The sequence below is a fragment of the Centruroides sculpturatus genome, unplaced genomic scaffold (assembly GCF_000671375.1).
Source record: "Centruroides sculpturatus isolate CEXI.00-Female unplaced genomic scaffold, Cexi_2.0 scaffold825, whole genome shotgun sequence".
NCBI lineage: Eukaryota > Metazoa > Arthropoda > Arachnida > Scorpiones > Buthidae > Centruroides > Centruroides sculpturatus.
Genome location: NW_019385093.1, coordinates 146,232 through 163,976, shown reverse-complemented (window position 1 = coordinate 163,976; position 17,745 = coordinate 146,232). Strand labels below are relative to the sequence as shown.

At 32.7% G+C, this 17,745-nt stretch overlaps 1 protein-coding gene across 1 annotated transcript; it reads left to right on the top strand.

Annotated features, from left to right (window-relative positions):
- Positions 1–137: 137 nt before the first annotated feature.
- On the top strand, positions 138–16,062 carry LOC111634593 (tetratricopeptide repeat protein 8-like). Its single transcript, XM_023379411.1, has 12 exons — positions 138–288; positions 7,277–7,455; positions 7,734–7,893; positions 7,967–8,101; positions 8,163–8,248; positions 13,441–13,528; positions 14,305–14,415; positions 15,000–15,139; positions 15,202–15,373; positions 15,440–15,562; positions 15,641–15,724; positions 15,802–16,062. Exons 1-12 carry the CDS (start codon positions 187–189, stop codon positions 15,916–15,918), a joined length of 1,497 nt encoding a protein of 498 aa, XP_023235179.1. The 5' UTR covers positions 138–186; the 3' UTR covers positions 15,919–16,062.
- The last annotated feature ends 1,683 nt before the right edge of the window (positions 16,063–17,745 follow it).

Below are 17,745 nucleotides of genomic sequence, written 5' to 3'. Positions count from 1 at the left end.
TAAATTTATTTCTAATCGAAGCGTATTTATAAATATTACATTTTAAAAAGTAAATATTAATTTATATTCAACTTCCGAATTAAAAATAATGCATTTTTTTTATCGATTCGTTTTAAAAAACGAGAGGTCGCTTTTTATCTTTGTTTTGTTCGTTGCCATGGAAACGGTTTTGTTTACCGAAAAGTCATGGATCCGCTCTTCAAAGCAATAAGTTTGTTTAGAAGGAGAAAATTCGAAGAATGCGTCGAAGTTTGTAGCGAATTACTCGAAAAGAATCCTTACGATCAAGTATGCTGGTGTTGGCTCCTTTTACGTAGATCAAAATGAAATTTATACCAGATTTTTAACTTAAAAACTTCAAAGTTAATCCTTTCTACGGTCTTTGATATTTGCGTTACTCAAAATGGTACAATTACACCTCCGAACGAGACGGTTGGGACCTTACCGGAACCTTAGACCGAGTGCGCTTCTGTCGATTCTTGCCCGTACGAGGACAACGACAAATCCCGTTTGGAGTTTGTGTCTTAGGCCGATTTCGCACCGATCGATTACAAATATTTAACTTTTTAAATCTATCCGGCCGGTACAACTAGTTGGCCCGCTGGCTGCCACGAGAGTCCGTCGTGGTGCGCAGTCGACCTTACCGGTTAACTTCTACCCGTCGAAAATGGTTTTTACCTTAAAGCGGTACTACCGCTTATTCTTTGTGCTCTGTGTCGGTCGAGCTTGCCGTCGCTCGGGATTCCTTGACTGAATCTGCTTGCGGTTGCGTTGGAGGTGGGGCCGAGCCTTGCCCCTAAAACTGTATGACGTCGAGTGGGTTGCTCGAAGCCGGCCTAGTCGCGTGGGCTTGACGGGTGAATGCCACGGTCTCGGTGGAGCGTACGGCGTGACTCCCAATTGTATGCGTCCCGGAAATGGGTCGTGTCTTGCCGAGAGTTGCGGATATGGTCCCGTCGACTCTTTTGCTCGTATGAGGGGGGTCCGTGTTCTGGGCGGTGGCGGATCCCTCGTTCGGAGATTGTGTCTTACCAAATTTAGAGTGTAAATATATGGGGTAAATAACTTGTGTGATGTGTCGCGTGTGGCAGAGTTGACTCCGGGATGACTGTCGCAGATTTTTCCGTGGGCAATGCAATCTTTCTCGGCGTGTGTTGGTGGTGTTACTGTCGATCTCGTTTTTGCACGACGAAACTTTCGCTTTCTGTTGCTGTCGTGGCAGAATTTAAACTTTGTATGACTAATGTGTTTACTATGATGCTCTGGATGTTGAGAAACTTTGCTAGGCAAGGGAGGAAAGATTTACATGGACCCTAAGTAAACTCCCAATTTTCTATATATTTTTACAGTTGTCAGGTTGAGGCAATTTATCACCCTGCTTTGGACTGTATTTTTCATTTGTATTTTATTGTAGTACTGTATTAATACTATACGAAATTAATAAATCAGTGTGTGACGTGGCCTATTAAAACAACAGATCTATACTGTACTTAAACACAAACAAAAGTCATTGATGGTGTTGGATCTATATAAACCGGGCTTGCTTCTGCATTATTTCAATTATTCTGCTAATTTGCACAGGGCTCGGTCCCAATTAGTTCAGATTAGCGGGTCTCTACTGTACATGAATCGACTGCTTCAGAAACATGGCAAAAGTTAAAAAGTGTCCACGAACTAGCTAACTTAACAAGCAAATTATTTTTGCTTAGTATGATGTATGTATAAAGTATGATGCAAATTATTTTGGCATCATACTTTATTCTATAAAGTATGATGCAAAAGTATGATACAAAAATGCAGGATCACATAAAAGATATTCTTGGATTGAAGGAATGCCTGGAAAGCATTGGTGAACAGATTAAAGAGTCACACTTATGTGCTATACTGCTATGTAGTTTACCAGAGTCATATTCTACTTTAATAACTGCACTGGAAAGTAAGGATGAAAAAGAACACAAGGATATATAACAAGTAAATTAATAGATGAATATGAAAGGTGTTTACAAGGTAAGCAAAGTTCATCAGGACAAGCCTTAGCATTTAAAAGCAAAAATGCAGAAAAATGGAATCACAAAGAACAGAAATTTTGCACTCACTGCCACAAAAGTAATCAAAAATGAATGTTGGCATTTAAACAACAAAAATAAGGCAACTGAAGATGCTTTTAAGAGACAAAGAACAAATAAAAATGTTCACAAGAATTATGATAAGCAACACAAATCCACTGTTTGTGTACAAAAGGTTAAACAAGGTGAAAGAAAAGTACTAAAGGTACAATCATATTAAACAAATTATGTTGACAATGATTGGGTCATTGATTCAGGTGCCAACATGTCATATGACAGGAAACTTAAAATTTTTCGAAGAACTTAACAAGCAAAAAGGCAATTCTATCACCATTGCCAATGGAGCTAAACTGAAATCACATGGCATCAGTGAAGGATATATAAAGGTCAGAATACTTTGTGGAAATGAAGAAGAAATTCTCTTAGAGAATATTCTGTATTTTATGTTCCAGAGTTAGATGGAAATTTACTCTCAGTAAAAACCATAACTGATAGAGGCTACTTAGTCAAATTTGAAAATAATGTATGCACCATACAGAAAGGTGATGAGTTAATTGCTACAGGTATTGCCACAGATAGTATTTACGAGTTTGCTGCAACAAATAGGCAAGAATGAGTAAACAGTCCTCAATTAGTGCAAAATTGTACAAATAAAAATATCATACTTAAATGGCACCAAAGACTAGGTCACAGAAATTATGACACAATGAAACAAATGGAAAGAGAAAACTTAGTAGAGGGACTAAAGTTGCATAACTGTAAACATGATTTATGATGTCCAATATGCATTAAAGCAAAGCTCACTGAATTTCCATATCCAAAGAAGTCTACTTACAGAGCTAAAGATCCATTGGAATTGGTCCATAGTGACATATGTGGTCCAATGCAAGTAGATAGTATAGGAGGAAAGAGATTCTTCCTTACATTTGTAGATGATTTTTCTAGATTTACTATGGTATATCTAATTGAAAGCAAAGATGAAGTTCTTGCAAAACTGAAAGAATTTGTAGCTTCTACTACAAATAAATTTAGAAGAAAAATCAACACACTAAGATCAGATAATGGTGGTGAATACTATAATAAAAATGTTGAATATTTAACAAAACAGGGAATTGCTTATCAAACTACAATACCTTATTCTCCTGCACAAAATGGTGTTGCAGAAAGAAAGAACAGATCTTTCGTGGAAATGGCACGAGCTATGATAATAAATGCAAATCTTGCAAAATCCTTTTGGGGAGAAGCAGTGATAACTGCAAATTATTTGCAGAACAGATTACCTACTAAAACAATAAATAAAAACACCATATGAGTTGTGGAACAAAAGAAAACCCAACCTTAACCATCTTAAAGCTTTTGAATGTAAAGCATATGCCTACATAAATAAGCATAAAAGAAGAAAATTAGATGAGAAAGCCATTGAAGGTACATTTGTAGGGTATGATATGAGAAATAAAGGATACAGGATTTACACAGGTGATAGAAATGTAATAATAAGCAGATCAGTAAAATTCCTAGAAATGAACACAGGAAAAGAAAATAAAGGAAAACATGAAGTATGGAATACTAAAGATGTCTTCTAATTTTTCCATGTTAATGAAAGTTTTCCAGAAGGGCAAGGCTCAGAAGATTTGGAACTGACTTTGATGAAACATTTGCACCAGTTGTTAAGCATACAACTATTAGATCAGTTTTAGCTGTAACCGCATATAAAGGAATGAAAGTACACCATGTTGATGTTAAAACTGCATTTTTAAATGGAAAATTAAATGAAGATGTTTTCATGACACAACCTATAGGATTTAAGAAAAAGGAAAAGAAGGAGAAGTATGCAAGCTACAAAAGGCTATTTATTTTCTTAAACAAGCTTTCAAAGCATGGAATGAGGCAATAGCTACAACTCTAAATAATCAAGGTTTTAAGCAAAGCAAAGCTGATACCTGTTTGTTTACGAAGGATGAAGGGGAAAATATTGGATATTGTGGGCTATATGTGGATGATATTTTGATTAGTACAGAAAGTGAAATAAGCATTAGTAAAATAGTAAAAATTCTTAAACAAAACTATGAGATTACAAATCTAGGAGAAGTAAAGTTCTACTTGGGAATAGAAGTAAAAAGAAAGAAAGATGAAAGCTTTTTGTTTAGTCAACAAAATAAAATAAAAGAGCTTGTACAGAAGTTTAATTTGCAAGATGCAAAGCCAGCTTCTACTCCAATGGAAACAGACTATTACAAACTACAAGGAGAAGAAGACCTGCTTCAAAATATAAGCAGGCAGTGGGGGCTCTATTATATATTTCAACTGTTACAATACCAGCTGTAGCAGCTTCAACACACATTCTTAGCAGATGTAAAAATCTAAGACAGCAAGATTGGAATGCTGTTAAGAGAATTATATGCTATCTTAAATCGACAAAATATCTGCGATTACAGATTTTATCAACTGAAAAGCCTGAGCTGAAGATCTACTGTGATGCTGATTGGGCTCAAGACAGACACAACAGAAAATCAACATCAGGAAACATGATATACCTTGGAGAAAATTGCATATCATGAAAATCAAGAAAACAAAACTTGTGTAGCTCTATCCTCAACAAAAGCCAAATATGTTTCTTTAGCAAATGCTATGCAAGAACTACTGTGAGTTTTATGTCTGACAGAAGAACTTGAGCTAAAGCAAAATCTTCCAATCAAGATTATAGAAAATAATCAAGCAACAATAAAACTTTCACAAAGTGAAAAACACAATTCAAGACTGAAACACATAGACACAAAGTATCATCACATCAGAGATCTTCAAAGAAAGAACATAGTAGAAGTTGTGTATTGTCCAACACAAGAAATGGTTGCTGACATCTACAAAGCCTCTGCCAAGACCTCATTTAGAAACCCACAGATGTGCTCTAAATATGCATTCATCGTGTTCAGAGTTAGTGGGGGGATGTTAGTTAGACCTGTATGTTTAACAACAACTCAATGTTAGTGCTTGCAAGAAGAGTGCGAGATCTCGTTGTTTTTTAAAAATGAAAATCCCCATATTTTATAGAGATAATTCCTCTCTCTGTGCAGTCTTTAAAGTTTTGCAACTGCTTTGTGATCTGTGTAAATAACTTCAATAAAGTTTTTTTTTCTGAAGACATTGCTGGTAAGTATAATTTGTCATCCTATCCTGTGCTTTGAGAGGTCAATTTACTTTTGAAAAATTGAAACTAGAGTTAATAATAAAAGATTTTAACCCTAACAGTATTTTTAAAATAATTCTATAAACATCCATTACTATACTAAAGATACTGTGGAGTCACAACAAGATGTACTCATTATGAAAAAACTAAATGGTTTTTAGAGTTAACAATTTGTTATTAACACTGAAAACAATTTATTTTTCTCATAACAAATTCTATAAACATAAATTCCAACTGGCCGGTCTAGTCTTAACTGCTCTCAATTGTCAGTAATATTAACATTTTGGTGTCCAATAGCAACAGGAAGCTTATGTTGCATATTTGCATATCAAACCACAAGTAATATGCCTATTTATACCCAGTATGCCTTTAAATATGTCACGTAATCTTCCCATCATCTTTGAATACCAAAACATCAGTATTATCAAAAGTAAAGACTATGGTGTGTTCCCAGGATATGTTAGGTCTTATTATTTAATACTGGTTACTTCCACTTTAGCTAAAACCTGTCCACATGGACAAAGTTGATATGGCATATAGTCCATATTGTATTAGTGTTTGGCATAAACAAACCAATCTGTTATATAAAATTTATAACGAATCATCTATAATTATCATTGAATAATTAAAAATAATTATATTGTTGATATTCTAATATTTGTATCTAGCAGTATTTCTTTACTCTTTGCTTGTGATGCTTTTATCTGTATTTCACTACTATAAAGTAAAAGAATATTTACTTGTCTGTTCTTTGAATATTAAATATAAAAAATTGCCTTTTTCAGGACTACTAAAATTGGAAATCTAAATATTTTAGAATCATGGGTCTATCTTTGGTCCGTACCGCATCTTTCCACCTATGAGTGGCATACCGTTACGAGAATTGAAATAGAAGTTTCTTTCATAAATATTGTCATATATTTGATTTTTCTTGTATTTAATTTTCCAGACATACACTAAAGCTTTACTTTATTTATGTGAAAATTGTTAAATGATAATTTCATAGTTTGATATGAAATAAAATTTTCAACAGCTACAAACTAATTTCAATTTTATATTTGTGAAACTAGACCAGACATGGCCAACATACAGCCTACGGGCCAGATCTGGCCCATCTAATGAATTTATGTGGCCCGCGATGAATCTTTCAATAGTAAATTAACTACTCAAGTCTGAATAGCTCAATGAAAAATTCTGATGCCTAAAAAAAAAAAAGAAAGAAAGAGAAGGTCAACAGCTCACTGTGCATTTAGCGTTAATCCTCCATTACAAATCTCATCATAAGTACAGTGTAGAATGTTGATAAAGCATGATAATATGAAAAATGTATCTGTAATCTCTGTAATCTGTAATGTATCTAAATTGTATGTCAATTTAGTCTCTACGGGGTGACACCACAATGAGATCTCGCACCACCACAAAATCTTCCTAGGGCAGCCTCTGGTTTGGCCCGTGGAAAAAGTTTTCTTTCCAATTCGGCCCAGGGCAAAAACTGTTGTCCTCCCCTGAACTAGATTATAATAGTATTGTCAAGTGATATTTCCATTTTCTTATTTATTCAACTTTACATGAACAAATGGTTTTTACAGTTTTAACATTATGATACTCTAAAGTTAATATTCTGACTTTAAGTAAGTAAAAAACATTAATGACAATGTAGACAAAATGTATAAAAATGTATTTTAATAGTTTTACAGTAATTTCACATAATGTTAGTATTATTAATAATAATATGACTGACTTCATTTAAATTCTTGATACTACAAAACAATTGTTTTTCTGGTAAACAGTAAAGGATGCTTTCAACATTTCTACTGAAAATGGCTAAAATACGATATAGACTTTAATTATACTATGATTTTTTTTAAGAAAAATTTAATTATGAAATACAGTGTGTTCTTTTTATATTTTACATTCTGAATAAAATAATCTCATTTAATATAGAAATTAATTTAATTAAACTATACAAAATTTAAGTAATGTTGTTTGTATATTTCATTAAATATACAATTTTTTTCTATCTTAGGCAATTTGGTGCTTAAAATTAAGAGCTTTAACTGAACAAGTATACGTTGACGATTTAGAAGCCGACGAGGAAGGAATTGCAGAGGCACTTCTAGATGACAATGCTATTGCTCAAGTGGCAAGACCTGGAACATCTTTAAAAACTCCCAACAGACCTCAAGGAACCAGTCAATCAATTCGGTTAGTGATTAATTAATAAAAAAAAATTATAGAAAATTATTTATAAAATAATTATTATTAATCTAATTGGTATCTTAATAAATTATGGAATTTATATGTTAAAGAAAAGAAGTCCCTTTTTAGAAATACTTGGTTAATGTGTTGTTTCATGTTAAAAAAGAATTTTTTTTTATGAAATTGATTATGCAAATCACAAAAGTAACATTCAAAACTTTCATCTGATTCCAATTTCAAAAATATTAATTTAAAAGAATATATATGTATATTTTTTATTATAGTCCTGTCACTCATGCCGGTCGTCCTTTATCGGGAGTCGTCCGTCCCAATACTCAGTCTGGTAATCCTGGTTCTATGGAAAAAGCAATGAGAACTTCACGAACTTCTCGCACGGCCAGACCGGTATCTAGCGCATCCGGTAGATTTGTTCGATTGGGAACGGTAACGTAATGACTTCATTTCAAACACAAATAACAATTTAAACCGGTTAAATTGAAACTAATGTTATTTTCAGGCTTCTATGTTATCCCATCCCGAAGGCCCGTTCATAAATTTAGGAAGGTTAAATCTAACTAAGTATGCTTCTACTCCATCACTAGCAAAACCTCTTTTTGAATATATTTATTATCACGAAAATGACGTCAGACATGTGAGTATTCTAAATTATACATTTTATATTTAATTATTGAATTGAATATTAATTTTTTTAGGCTTTAGATTTAGCCGCACAAGCTACGCAAGCTTGCCAATATAAAGATTGGTGGTGGAAATTACAACTAGGAAAATGTTATTACAGGTAAATAAAATTAATAATATAACTTTTATACTACCCAATTTTTAAAAGTTGTGTAGTACAGTATATGAAAAGTTGTAGTAAACAAATGAAAGTTGGTTTATACAAAATTGTAAAATAGTAGTAGTTGATGAGTATAAGTATTTGGGTGTATTTAATAATAAACCACACACACCTGATTTGTATTTGCTGAGTTATTTTCTTTATGCAAACGTTTTCGGCCAATTTGTATAGGCCATCTTCAGGCTTTAACGTTGTTCGTTCCAATGGAACCAATAGTTCTAAATTCATTTGAATTTGAACTTTTAACAACGTATGTGTATAATAAATAGTTAAGAATAATATTAACTATTTATTATACACATACGTTGTTAAAAGTTCAAATTCAAATGAATTTAGAACTATTGGTTCCATTGGAACGAACAACGTTAAAGCCTGAAGATGGCCTATACAAATTGGCCGAAAACGTTTGCATAAAGAAAATAACTCAGCAAATACAAATCAGGTGTGTGTGGTTTATTATTAAATACACCCAAATACTTATACTCATCAACTACTACTATTTTACAATTTTGTATAAACCAACTTTCATTTGTTTACTACAACTTTTCATATACTGTACTACACAACTTTTAAAAATTGGGTAGTATAAAAGTTATATTATTAATTTTATTTACCTGTAATAACATTTTCCTAGTTGTAATTTCCACCACCAATCTTTATATTGGCAAGCTTGCGTAGCTTGTGCGGCTAAATCTAAAGCCTAAAAAAATTAATATTCAATTCAATAATTAAATATAAAATGTATAATTTAGAATACTCACATGTCTGACGTCATTTTCGTGATAATAAATATATTCAAAAAGAGGTTTTGCTAGTGATGGAGTAGAAGCATACTTAGTTAGATTTAACCTTCCTAAATTTATGAACGGGCCTTCGGGATGGGATAACATAGAAGCCTGAAAATAACATTAGTTTCAATTTAACCGGTTTAAATTGTTATTTGTGTTTGAAATGAAGTCATTACGTTACCGTTCCCAATCGAACAAATCTACCGGATGCGCTAGATACCGGTCTGGCCGTGCGAGAAGTTCGTGAAGTTCTCATTGCTTTTTCCATAGAACCAGGATTACCAGACTGAGTATTGGGACGGACGACTCCCGATAAAGGACGACCGGCATGAGTGACAGGACTATAATAAAAAATATACATATATATTCTTTTAAATTAATATTTTTGAAATTGGAATCAGATGAAAGTTTTGAATGTTACTTTTGTGATTTGCATAATCAATTTCATAAAAAAAAATTCTTTTTTAACATGAAACAACACATTAACCAAGTATTTCTAAAAAGGGACTTCTTTTCTTTAACATATAAATTCCATAATTTATTAAGATACCAATTAGATTAATAATAATTATTTTATAAATAATTTTCTATAATTTTTTTTTATTAATTAATCACTAACCGAATTGATTGACTGGTTCCTTGAGGTCTGTTGGGAGTTTTTAAAGATGTTCCAGGTCTTGCCACTTGAGCAATAGCATTGTCATCTAGAAGTGCCTCTGCAATTCCTTCCTCGTCGGCTTCTAAATCGTCAACGTATACTTGTTCAGTTAAAGCTCTTAATTTTAAGCACCAAATTGCCTAAGATAGAAAAAAATTGTATATTTAATGAAATATACAAACAACATTACTTAAATTTTGTATAGTTTAATTAAATTAATTTCTATATTAAATGAGATTATTTTATTCAGAATGTAAAATATAAAAAGAACACACTGTATTTCATAATTAAATTTTTCTTAAAAAANTTAACATCGATGAAAATTCAACGCAAAATAGGTTAATAGCGATATACTAATATACTAATTACATGGGATATAATAATATACTACACTAATAATGGATTTTTTCATACTTTTCGGTTATGTGACTTTTCAATTATCTGACCAACCCCAGTCCCCAATTAGGGCGGATAATCGAGGTTCTACTGTAGTATATTAGTGGATGATTTAGTGCATGACAGTTGGTAGCACTTTTGGTCAGCATTTTTTGGTGTATAATTAATAATTTAATTTTTTTCTATATTATTGTGAGGAACTGGGGTTAATGCGTGCACCCTAACCCTTTTCCGGTGACAGTTTGGCAAAAACCACTCATGTTGTTTGTGGATGGTGTTTCCTTCTTTGGGGCACATTCTCCCGGGTCTTGGGATCGTCTTGTCAGGTCGAGTGGGAGGGTGAGTGAGGTCGTCGATAAAGTGTCGGCGATATCCGAGTAACAGACACCATTAACAAACTTAATAAGAATAAAATTTTAATGAATAATTAAAATCTAACCTAGGGTTACATGAATTCAGACATAATAGAGAGTAATGAGTTGCATATAAAGGAGATAGCTTATTCGATCTACTAAAGTTCACTAATAACATATTACGGAACTGAGAGAGAGTTTATGAAAGCAAGTGAAGTGTCCTATCTCTTTTCCTTTTACATGAATAAGGATTGGTTGACAGTGATTTCCTCTAGACCAGTGGTTCTTAACCTTTTAGTGATGAAGGACCATTTATCAAAATTTTTGTCTTGCCATGGACCACGAGCTGTTTGGCAGTAATATAGGTTCTTATAAGGTTGTTCTATAAATTAAACACGTAGAAAATTATTTGGAACCAAGAGTATTATATTATTTACGAAAGTGTTACATTAATTATATTATTTTAGTGCAATTTTTGTGACTGCATACTGTTTACTAACTGCTGAATTCTTGGTTCAGTGCTACTCAAAGCAAATCATGTCGGCACTGGCATCCAACCGATTTTGATGTTTATTTTTAATTATCAAAAGCACTGAGAATCCTTGCTCGCATAAATATGTGGTTGAAAATAAAGTTAGGTACTGTAAAGCAATAGTTTTTTGGCTCCAAAAATCTTTAAGATTAATTCCTGTCTCGAATGTATCCTTGCAGTTACTATCATGTTGCATTTCAATTAACTCTTCTTGTATTTCATCTGGCACCTTAGAAATGTTGACTATGAAAGGATTGCAAATCAGTTTCTGAATACCTTTGTCCTTGAAGTCAGGAAAATAGCAACTGAATTCATTTTTCAAGCTTTGCAAATGGAATGTAATGTTCTTTTGTATTTGTCCTTTAATCTTAGCACACTGTCAATCAATAATTGGATTCAATGTATCAAACACAGAAAAATTTTCTCTTTCGACTTTGCTAATCCATAGGTCGATTTTAGCGATAAACACACTGATTTTATCTTCAAATGCAAATTTATTGCTAGTGACTTCCAATTTCATATTTTCTGACCGCACACCATACCCTAGCCCAGTCTACTATCGGCTCTAACCTTGACGTACTGCGCATTGTCATCAACTCGTCATCATTTATTTAATAATTTTGGGATAACTTCGCAAACCACTTCAGGTGCTTTCAGGGACCACCAGTGGTCCACAGACCACAGGTTAAGAACCACGGCTCTAGACAGTCTGATGAGGGAGAGGTTGTTCCTAATGGATGATCGCCCTGAAGTTTGGGGTGAGCCATCCTTATATTCTCTTTAGGCCTGGGAAAATGATCAGGTGATCGAATGTTTTCAGAGACGAAGGGTGATTTTGCAGGTGTTGGGTCATAGGTAGACTGGGAAGACAATGAGGTATCATTCAAACGGCAGATAGTGTAATATTTGGTTCGAGAAATGCTAGATTCTTCCTGTTTATTCGGCCAAATGTTGACATTCTCATCTCTTAACAATACATTGTTATAATTTCATAACAATTGTTGACAAGAAGGGTGACATTCAATCCTTTTTCTGTGTGCTTATTTTCTTAATGATCGTGTTAAGAATTTCCTTAAATTAGAGAAAAATCAGGCTTTAGACCTCACATTATATTATAGAATTTTTGTTTATGTCAACTATTCACTGCCATTTTTGTGTATATTTTTATTTCTTTTGTGAATATAATTATTATTGTCGTTGGTTTTGTTTGTTATTAGTATTAATATTGTGTTACTTCTTTTTTCTTTTAACAGACTATTTATTACATGCTGTACTGTTAATAATAATGCACAATACAAAATAATGTGTTCTTCTGTTGTAATATGCCAATACATACAGGGTTCCCTTGTACTATTAAATAAAATAAATAATAACATTACAATAAGTACTTTTTATTCCACGATATAATATGTTTTTTGTTTCTGAGAACTCTATGACCCCTTGGGAGCCTGAAGATCACAGTTTTATTAGAAACATTTTGTCACTCAAATTATCTGCAGTACACAGTTATGAAAATTTCTAGTGTTCAGAACAAATTCCAAATCTGTGAAAGTTTTTAATTACTGTACATTTAGAGTCTTGGCATCAAAAATTTGGAAAGACACTGCTATAGAAAGTAATCATTTTAACACGTCAATGACTTTGATACTTAGGAACCACTACAGGCACATAAGTTTACTCTGGAGAAAATCTCCAGCTCACCCTCTTAATGGCTGTGAAATATTTAGAGGCCATTCGTTAAGTGTACAGTTTTGATCACTTTTGACCTCTCTCCGTCGTATACAATAATGCACTTTTGTCAAACCCCTCCCCTTTAATTACATGTACAATATTTCATGGACTCCTGACTTTAAACAAATGACCTTAAAAGTTCTGCATATATATTCTGATAGTGTATTCACATGACTGGTAATAGACTTATAAGGACAAATTTGTATGTCAGTAACACTATTGAAAAAAGTCCACATAGACAATGCCTTGATCCCCTCTCTCCTGTTGTGTACAAGGATGCATTTTATGTGACACTCCTTTTAAACTGTACACATAATTAATAGATGGCCTCTTATAATAGTGTTAAGTGTTTTTTCCTTAAATATTTTTAAACGATAAAACTAGGTACATACCAATGTAACATTTGGACTTTTCCAGGTTTATTAGATCTGTTGGATGCAAGAAAAATATATAATGTATTTAAATTATTTTAGCACTTAAATTATAAACTGTAAATTTATTGTATGGATTGTATCATTTGTAAAATTAGGAATGAAAGCATTCTGATATTAGAGTATACAGTATGTAAGATATATCAGAAATGGTTTATTTTTTTTTTCAGAATGACTGAAATACATTTCTCTGTATCTATGTTTATTTAAAATTTATTATTTATTTGAAAAATTTTGTATCAGATTTGGAATGTATCGTGATGCAGAGAGACAGTTCAAATCTGCTGTCAAGCAACAGGATGCGGTGGACACGTTTCTTTGGCTTGCAAAGGTTCGTAATATAATTTTAATAATATAATATCTTACTTCTAAAATATTTTATAAAGTATAGAGCATAGGTGAAAACATACAGCACATAAGGAGAAATCATCTGGCATGTAATGTATCATATGAAAAAGACAGATGATAAATCAAAATCAATCATTCTTTTGGTTTATCAACTGTTTGTCCTTTTTTCAATCAGCTTTTTTACATTTATTCTAATTAAAGCATATTGATTTAATTTCTTTAAATATTGTTATCCAAAGTGTAAAATTTTGGCATGCATAAACATCTTTAAAGGTAAATATTTTTACTATATGGCATGCAGGCTCAAAAAGGTTTGCCATCCCTGCTATAGAGTTTGATTAAATCTATAAGAAATAATTAATTTATTATATAAGTATTAATCAAATAACAAAGATTAAATACAATAATTTCAGTTATAAAAAGAAATTTGAATTGACACATTAAACTGCTCAATCTACTAAATGTGATAATTGATACATTCTAACAGAAGAGTGATTTTTCTACATAATTTTTATATGCAAAATAATTATCCGACGTTCACCCGAGTAATTCTTGAACTCGAGCGAGTGTTGGGTTCGAAGGACATAACATTTTGGTTTATTTGTTTAAAAAACCTCTTTTAAGTTATAAAAGCAAATAATTATAAAATTATATCTTGAGTCATACAGTATTAACGTAGTTGAAAAAATTGATATAAGAAACTTAAAGTTAACTTATTTAAAATGTTTATATAATAATGCCAGAATATTGAAATTACAGGTGTATATTCGTCTGGATCAGCCATTAACGTCACTCGAAGTGTACAAACAGGCATTAGAAAAATTTCCCGGAGAAACAAATCTACTCACAAATATTGCACGCATATACGAGGTATTGTGTTTCATGTGTTTTAATTTAAGATTCTATATATGTCACACTTTAAATCTGTATGACCAAATGATATATTAAAATTGAATTTATTGCATTACTGTTTTGAATCAGAACAATAAATATTAATATCAGACTTATGTTTATAGGAATGATTGTGTAATTTCAATCTTGGACAGCAGATTCCCAATAACTGTACTTTTGTTTATCTACTTAATCTTTTCAATTAGGACATAAATAACCAATATTTAAGAAATTCATCAAACAATACAGTTTCTGAAGCTTGTTCAAGAAGTCAAAAAGATTTTGATTATAATCTTTTTGGATTAATGCCCCATTAAAGCAGTACAAATGCAAAAACATTTATTTATTTATTAACATTTGTTCTATTATCAAAACACAGTGGCTAATGATTATCGATCAAATTTGGAAAAATGTTAGCTTCCATACCTTCTTTATTATCTGTCATTGTCATATTGAAATATGGAGTTGTTTTCTAGTACAGAAGATTCCAATTATTTTAGAAGACATTTTGTGACCAAAATAAGATACCAATACAAAGTTATTCTTTATACTTATTTTTTCAGGGATTAAATGATTTAAATCTTGCTGTAAAATATTACAAAGATGTTCTTCAATACGATGCAATTAACATCGAAGCAATAGCGTGCATTGCAACCCATCATTTTTATTCCGATCAACCAGAAATTGCACTCAGATTTTACAGGTAAAACTTTGAGATGATGGTTTGTTTACATCTACAAAACACTATACCATACTATTTTATAGGAGACTCCTGCAGATGGGCATCTGCAATTCCGAACTCTACAACAATCTCGGCCTGTGCTGCTTTTATTCACAGCAGTACGACATGGCCGTGACTTGTTTCGAGAGAGCTCTGACGCTGGCGACTGACGATACTCTGGCAGACGTATGGTATAACATTGGTCACATGGCTCTGGTATGCTTTTAAATTTTTTGTGACATTTTAGTTAAACTTTGCAAATGACACAACCATTATTTACAGGGAATAGGAGATAAGAATCTTGCGACTCAATGTTTTCGACTGGCGCTGACGGCAAACAACGATCACGCAGAGTCTTATAATAATTTGGGTGTCATTGAAGCAGTCAAAGGCAACACCGATCAAGTAAGTTTATTTTAAATCTAAAAAAAAAGGAAGAAAATATAACAAATTTGACAAATCAAACTATTCTCTCCACAATAGGGAAAAGCATTCTTTCAAACTTCTGCTAATTTAGCATCTTACTTATTTGAACCATTTTATAATCACGCTTTACTTGCCGAAGAGGTAGCAAATTTTTATTTTAAAATATATATCCTATAAATTTTATAAATATATCTTTACATTTTTAATCTTAAAATCAGATGGGCGACTTGCAGAGTTGCTTCAGCATCGTACAAAAAGCACTGGAGGCCTTTCCAGATCATACAGATTCTCAAGAACTGTTAGAGAAAATAAAGAAAATGTTCTCGACACTTTAATAATTTTTAATTATACTAAAAAAGGCTCAATCACATTTTATACAAATTAAGAGAAGCACCTCTATTGTTAATTGATGACAACTATTGCCTTAATTAAATTTCAGCCAATAAAAGTGTTATTTTATCAACTTGCCAAATGAAATTTATTTCAAAAATTTTATCATAAATTTCTTAAACTATCGCATTTCAATGGCATACGTGGTGATTTTTCTATATTCGTTTTATATCGACATAATGAATATGGATATACTTAATACTTAATAATGAATATCGTATTTATAATAATTATAACAATGTATCTTCATCATCCTTATAATTTATTGCAAGCGCAATTGGAGTTGTCGATAGCACTCCGATTGGCACCACTGGCAAAACATCAAGGTCTGCCGATGGCATCATTTGATTTCCACATTGATGGCAATTGATAGTCAACAATGCCATGCAAACGTGGGCCTTCAATATAGCATTGCTCAAGCTTCTATGTTTATTATATTTCTATGTTTTGCAGTTTAACTGGACTTACTATTAAAAGTTCCAACTCGTGTAGTTATATCTAGAGGACTCAATCAATTCTTTTGACTTCAGTTCAGACAAGATCATTTATGAACTACTTCAGAGAAGGAGGACAAAATGGTAGCAGTTTTGACTGCTTCTTCTTATAGTGAACATTGCTGTCACCGACTGCGTGAAAATATTCTTGAAACTTGCTCGAGAACCAACCGACACTCCTCCGTGTTTCCCATCGCTAACAACACCGATAGGCCGGAATGGTTTTGGGACAGAAGTCGTTGCCGCCCTTAAAAATAAAAGTAAGTTTTGTCCGAAGACAAATGCAAGACTCCTGCTGTTACAGCCAAAGATTTCAGAAATGGACACACTGAAAAGCAAGATAATTTATCAACTCTTGCAAGCAGGAGTGACATCCTGCAGAAAATTAAGAGATCAGAGCACTTCTTAGTCGGACAGACAAACTACTGCCAGAAGTCGATCGTGTTCTGCCATCCATATGCTTTATAATAAAGCATGGACTGTTTTCATGGCACGGGAGGCTTTGGATCAGCACTCTCTGGGCTGAAGTAAAGTCGTTAATGTAAAGAATGGATAAATTATGGCCAGATATTCCAGTGTGTACATGTTATTTTAATTATATGGAAGCTGAAACCTAACGTATGCCATATATTACAAAACTCTACAACAATCGGTATGGCCTTGTGTTAAAATTAGATCGGGAAAGCAATAGCAAAGTGCACTTCCTGGACCTTTGTTATTGTGTTTAAGAGTGACCACATATTCACTGATATATACCGCAAACCCAATCGACATCGTTTTTCATACTCTTGGCATCTAATGGGGTCTATATTTATAAAACGGCAGCATTTGGGGCACTATTAAAAAGAGCCCAAACCCATCAATCTGACATCGCGAATGCTATGTGGGAGTTAGAATGTTTAAGATGAATGTTGAAAGCAAACTATTATAGTTATAAGTTTATACTCATTATTAAGGCCATCCTCTATAGTACATGTGTTAGTATGTACTATAGATAGAGGACGGCCCTAATAAGCTTTGAAGTGGGACCTTGACATGGACGCAAACACAAAATCATAAATGCATAGTAGATGACGACCCTGGATCGAATCCAACCTACTAGGTATTGGCCAAACAATTAAGTGCCATTTTGGAGTATAAATGCAATTTAAACATATACAAACTACTTGCCAACAATAAAGACAAGATAGAAAATGGCAGAACCCCGGGTGTTTTCCATACTGTTTTGTGACAGCAATTTGATAGAAATGTAATGTACATAGGATACACAAATAAATT

What these genes read in the sequence shown, in the direction of transcription:
- LOC111634593 (XM_023379411.1), top strand. Translation starts at nt 187, where the DNA reads ATGGATCCGCTCTTCAAAGCAATAAGTTTGTTTAGAAGGAGAAAATTC. An exon ending in GGAACCAGTCAATCAATTCG is followed by an intron (nt 7,456 to 7,733) that starts GTTAGTGATTAA and finishes TTTTTATTATAG; the next exon opens with TCCTGTCACTCATGCCGGTC. An exon ending in TCAAAGGCAACACCGATCAA is followed by an intron (nt 15,563 to 15,640) that starts GTAAGTTTATTT and finishes TCTCCACAATAG; the next exon opens with GGAAAAGCATTCTTTCAAAC.